Raw genomic sequence first — 5,163 nt, forward strand, 5'->3', positions numbered from 1 at the left:
TCCACACAGACCTACAGACCTGCGGAGTCCTCCACCGACCTGCCGACCAAACACAGCGACTACTGTATTGTGACAAAATGCCCGTAAATGACTTGGAATATTATAGGGTATAGTACTGTAACTGCTTTGTGCTTATCGAGTACAAACGTTGGACTCTTTCAACTTAAGTGTTACTTAAATAACTAAGTGAAACTTTGTAGCGTTGTGCCCAGGTCACATGATGCTGATAATGCATTTCTAATGTAAAAACAACAGTCAGTGTATAAGAAATGGCCGAGCCTTCAGGTTCTAAGAGATAACATACATATATATATATACATTTTTATATATTTATATTTGTATGTACATTGTTTTTGTCCTTTTGTTACATTTCTGTTGCTTTGTCTTTGTTTGTTTTGTCTACTTTTTTCAACTTATCCCAGCGGTCCATGCAGACCTTTCTATTTTTATGGCTTTGAATTGTTAATTTCTTAGTAGTGAAAAATCATAATTCTAATGTATGTGTTACAGATGATCAAAAACTTCTTCTTCCACAACATTTTTCTGCAAATTTTGTCTTTGCAGCTTTGAACTTCATTTTTAGGTTTTTTAACTTTTCGGCTTTAAATGTGGCATAAAATGTACGTAATATTTCAGTTGCAATTTGAAATTTCTTATTTCTTATTGGTTGTTGTTATATATGCAAACATAGACATATATATACGCATGTCACAGTCCGAATACTTAAACGTCAAGTCATGTAACTTGTGCTTTACCGTCTATTTTGCTCGAAAGAGAATCGATATGTTCAGGATTTCGTTTCTTATTTTTCATATTAGTTGCAGATTTTTTTTGTTCAGATTCTATTTGCTGCATTGCTTCAGAGAAGTACTTTTCCGCTTCCTGTGCGCTACGTTTACAACCAGATGGCCACGTCCATTTCTTATAAACAACTCAAGAGTCAAAGACATCATCGAGCAACAAGTTCGGCTTTTGATCGTCTAATAAAACCATACAATCGCACATGGTAAAATAGTCTAAATATGAAATACCAAAAATACTGCTATGAACAAACATGGAAATGGAAACAAGGTAATATAGTTAAGGCTAAACATCTTTGTCTATTACCTTTGTATAGCTAAGTCAATAGAGGAGCATGCAATCAACAGAACATTGCCACAACTTTTACATTAAACAACAAAAGCAGTCAACTCAAAACAAACGAGTGTGCCCGTCGCACCACAAACCAGAACCGTGTCGTGGAGGGTTTTCACCCGGGGAAATTGGCTTTTTATTTTTCCACTGTCAGTCGACTCCCCGATGAAAGTGTTTGTTGTAAAATAATATATCGATAAATGACATGCCGGAAATTATTGAGATTCAATTCTACATGCGTTGTTTCTTACATGCCAGATTGTGCTAATTGTACATCATCCCTAAAAAAAAAAAAACAAAAAAAAAATGAGTCACATCTTCCGTCACAGCATGTACGCCGACATCTGGAGACAAATGTGCTCGATTCCTTCAGCCTACTCTTCATAAGGTATTTGTGCACATATTCTACATTTCTTGGTATATAACAATGTTGTTCGTTAATAAATTAGGATCAGTACAAGGACTCCAGGAGGGAAACAAAGTCGGAGGAGCGTAGGCTATATTAATATCTCTGTCTGCTTTATGTAAAGCGATCGGAATTCATTTTTCTAAGTTTGGGGGGTAAATGGCCGTCCATCCTGCCTCCTCCTCCTCCCCCAGCCAGTCGCTGCAGTTTGGGAGGTAAGTCTGCCACTGACTTGCTCATGGGCTCTGTGCTCATCTTGCAGCTCTTACCGCCCTGCTTGTCATCAGACACACCAGGAACAGAGCTGATCCGCTGCAGCTTCATGGGCAGGTCTCCGAAACTGTAAGTCATCTCTGAGGTGGTGGAGCTCATCCTCAGGAGCTTCTTGGGCAGGCCGTCCCGTCCCGTGATCTTCTGGAGCTTGGTGGGCAGCTTGATTGCGCTGTCATTGTCCTCCAGGGCCTCCAGACAGTCCAGGGAGCTGTTCTTCTCCCCGCTGTTGCACAGGGAAGGAGCCATGAGAGGCGAGGACAGAAGCAACGCCTCCTCCTGCTCTTTCACGCTGTACGGAGTGGTGGGGACCTCGAACGTGGCATGGAATTGAGAGTAGTCCACCTTAAAGAAGCCTTCCTCCAAGGAAATAACCGGGAAGAAGCGGTGCCCCCACAGAACCTCGTCCTCGGTGTAGGAGGTCCTGGCTTGACAGGTCATTCCTGTGAAAAAAAAAAAAGAAAAGCAAAAAGATTAAAGCGTTAGAAATAGAAAAACATGAATGTGCCATATTGCATCCTGAAACAAAAAATATTTCATGGCTCCTGTATTTAACGACAGATCCTGCAGCCATTCTGTGCCTGGCACTGTTCTAGAGGAATCAACTGTTCCATTTACACCAGGGTTTTTGCCATCATGAAACAGACAACACAGAATAATCCTAATATTCCAGGAAGGTCGTTTACTTCAGCTGACTCTGAAAACCTGATGATTTTATGTTGACCGGATATTTCTTTCTAAGTAATCTTGACGAACAAATACTCAGTAAAGTGAGTTCATGATTCAGTCATATGAGACTCGGCTTCCTCCGACAGACACGGTCTGTGAAAATGCTGATTAATAGCAAATGTTGTCAAACAGTATAACAGATGGTGGAAGGTTTTCTAAGGATGGGCTGCGTAGCTTGTAATTTTCATCAACTTATTGGAGAAAAAAAAAACGATTTTGTTGGTGCTTGAAGACACAGTCAGACTTATAGGTAGTAACATCGATCGTCACCTGCTGTATTTGTTTCCCAGGTTAATTTTACTCTGTGGTAAAGTGAAAGTTCTCATCAATTATTCACCATTTTGGTATTTAAAGATGTGGGGTGTTCAACCCCAGGGGCGGGGGGTGGGGGCAGGGCACTGCAGGTGTAAAGGGTTAACAAGACACAGGTGGGCAAGGCTAGGCAATTACCTCCCCTGGGGGGAAACCGGTGTAAATGAGGAAGGATGAACGCCAATGGAGAGGGTGGAGCCCCCGGGGGAGAGACGAGGTACCACCGAGGAAAAAGAAATGATCCAAAAATAACTGCAGGATCACGGGACAAATGGAAGTCCAGTTAGCAGATGTAACGATCATTAGTTGACTAGTGTTGATCATCCCTGAGGTGAACTATATTGAATAAAATCAGGCCAATCGACAAACAATATATTATTATAAGAAAAACTGTTCAAAAATCATTTTTAGCATGCGTTGTACTTTGTGTATTTGTATTTGGATGTACACTACATCCTGCAAATGTGGCGCAGGGTATGAAATGTGATACACTTTGATAGTAAATCTTGCCTTACAGGCAAGTGTGAATTAAATCAGTTTAATCCCCATTCACGTCCTCAGCAACAAACTCAGGCAATTAGCCGAATCAGCCGGTTCGAATTAATCATCTACCTTTTTTTTTTTTCAAACACGTGGTTATTGGATGCTTATTAGTGAAGTGAAAACTCATTACCATTGTTGAGCAGCTGCTATCATATCTGCCCGTGCGGTATGAAATGCTACACTGCTTACAGCCATGCCTCATTCATCCTCGTACACATTCTGTGCAATACGACAACCTTAATTTATTTGAAAACCAAAAAAAAGTATTCGTTAATTAAAAAAATATGACAAAAATTGCTTCCAAAACCCCTTTTTTTAGCACAGGGAAGCGGCTGGGGTATTCATGTTAGGTCTTGTTGAAATCCATTAGGAAATCAGCGGCTGCAGTAGGTCATTATCACGTGTTTTAATTACCAGCCTAATACAGTTCTGGCAGCGACAGTTGGGTCCACAGCACTCATTCACAGCGAGGCGCCGCCACGGATTGTGGAAATGTCATCATCAAAACTGGAGGCATCTGTGATTTCGCTCAATTCCCAAGGTCATAAAATAATCCAGCGACAACGGCGGCGTACACGACCGCAGATGTGCGAGAAGAGAGTGATCATCGAGCGAGTTTGGGCTGTTTAAATGTATCGCTTCTGCACCAGTGCTTCAGAGTTCCGAAGCCTTCAGGCACATTGACGTACGCAACAGTTAACAGCAGAAGAGAAGAACCACGGAGAACTTTCTGACTGACGTGATGAAGCATTTGGACGGAAATCTTCTGGTTTGTTGAGCCTGTTCGCTGCTCTCAGCCAAAAACACGGTCACTCTCTCATCACCAACAGCCTCTCCCTGTGATGCAAGTGCACAGTAAGAACAGTTACTAACACACAAACTACCACCACTGGTGTGGAAAAACAGTCAGATTACAGTAAATGTGTCCTCGGTACGGCTGCACCCTGGGTTTGATTCCACCAGGTCAGAAAAGTCCCAGGTTGGGTTGCGTCATCCGGTGTAAAACGGTGTTTTTCGGTGAATGTCGGTTGGGTTTTCTGATGAAAGATGGCGTCTTAGGCTTGCTCTCTTTCGTCTTCTCTGATCTCTTCAGAAAACGTCTCCTGATGTTTTCCAAAGGGTCCACAGACAGGTGTGTTCTACGGGTGAGATCAACCTCCCCCATTCACACCGTGACCCTGGTGTTGACTCCTTCTGTTACCCCCACCCCTTTGGGGACAGAAATGTTTTCACACCCGATTCGAAATACTATTAAGAACCTGATACCATGTATATTTTTACCTGTACAAACCACTGTATGAGTTGCTGCCCCCTAGTGACTGGAGGCTTGTTATCGTTCATGCATTACAGCAGTGGTACACTTCTGTCTATATGCGTGCCATATTCCATTGGAAGCCCCTTACATCCAACCTGGCACCTTACCACGCCCCCCCCAGGGGGGCCTAGCCTACAGGTAGTACTCCCCCGACCCCCCACTCCTATTAACACCTACTGTAGACAAATTCAGTTGACCACATACTATATGAAATGTCGGAACTGAAGAAGCGTCAAACTCAACCTTTCAGCTCTGGTCTCATTCATAACAAGAAAAAACAAAAACTTCAAATAAAAAAAAATAAAATAAAAAAATCGAAGGTCTTTTCTGAGGTGGTCACGAAAAAGACATCATATTCATTAGGAGTGACCAGGAGTGACAGTATTATAAATGAGTGGCTCAGAGTGGCAGCTGAGGTTGAAATATATTTATATCTATGCAGGAAAAAAAAAAA

General features: G+C 42.1%; 1 protein-coding gene across 1 annotated transcript in view; it reads right to left on the reverse strand.

The window, feature by feature from the left end:
• Window positions 1-433: 433 nt before the first annotated feature.
• kcnj3a (potassium inwardly rectifying channel subfamily J member 3a) overlaps window positions 434-5,163 on the reverse strand; it is a 22,947-nt gene continuing 18,217 nt past the window's right edge. The window contains exon 3 of the mRNA XM_008328743.3: window positions 434-2,253. Coding sequence (XP_008326965.1) covers window positions 1,655-2,253 — 599 coding nt within the window. The 3' untranslated portion in view covers window positions 434-1,654. The remainder of the gene's footprint in view (window positions 2,254-5,163) is intronic.

The sequence above is a fragment of the Cynoglossus semilaevis genome, chromosome 16 (assembly GCF_000523025.1).
Source record: "Cynoglossus semilaevis isolate Cse_v1.0 chromosome 16, Cse_v1.0, whole genome shotgun sequence".
In the NCBI taxonomy this organism is placed as follows: Eukaryota; Metazoa; Chordata; class Actinopteri; order Pleuronectiformes; family Cynoglossidae; genus Cynoglossus; species Cynoglossus semilaevis.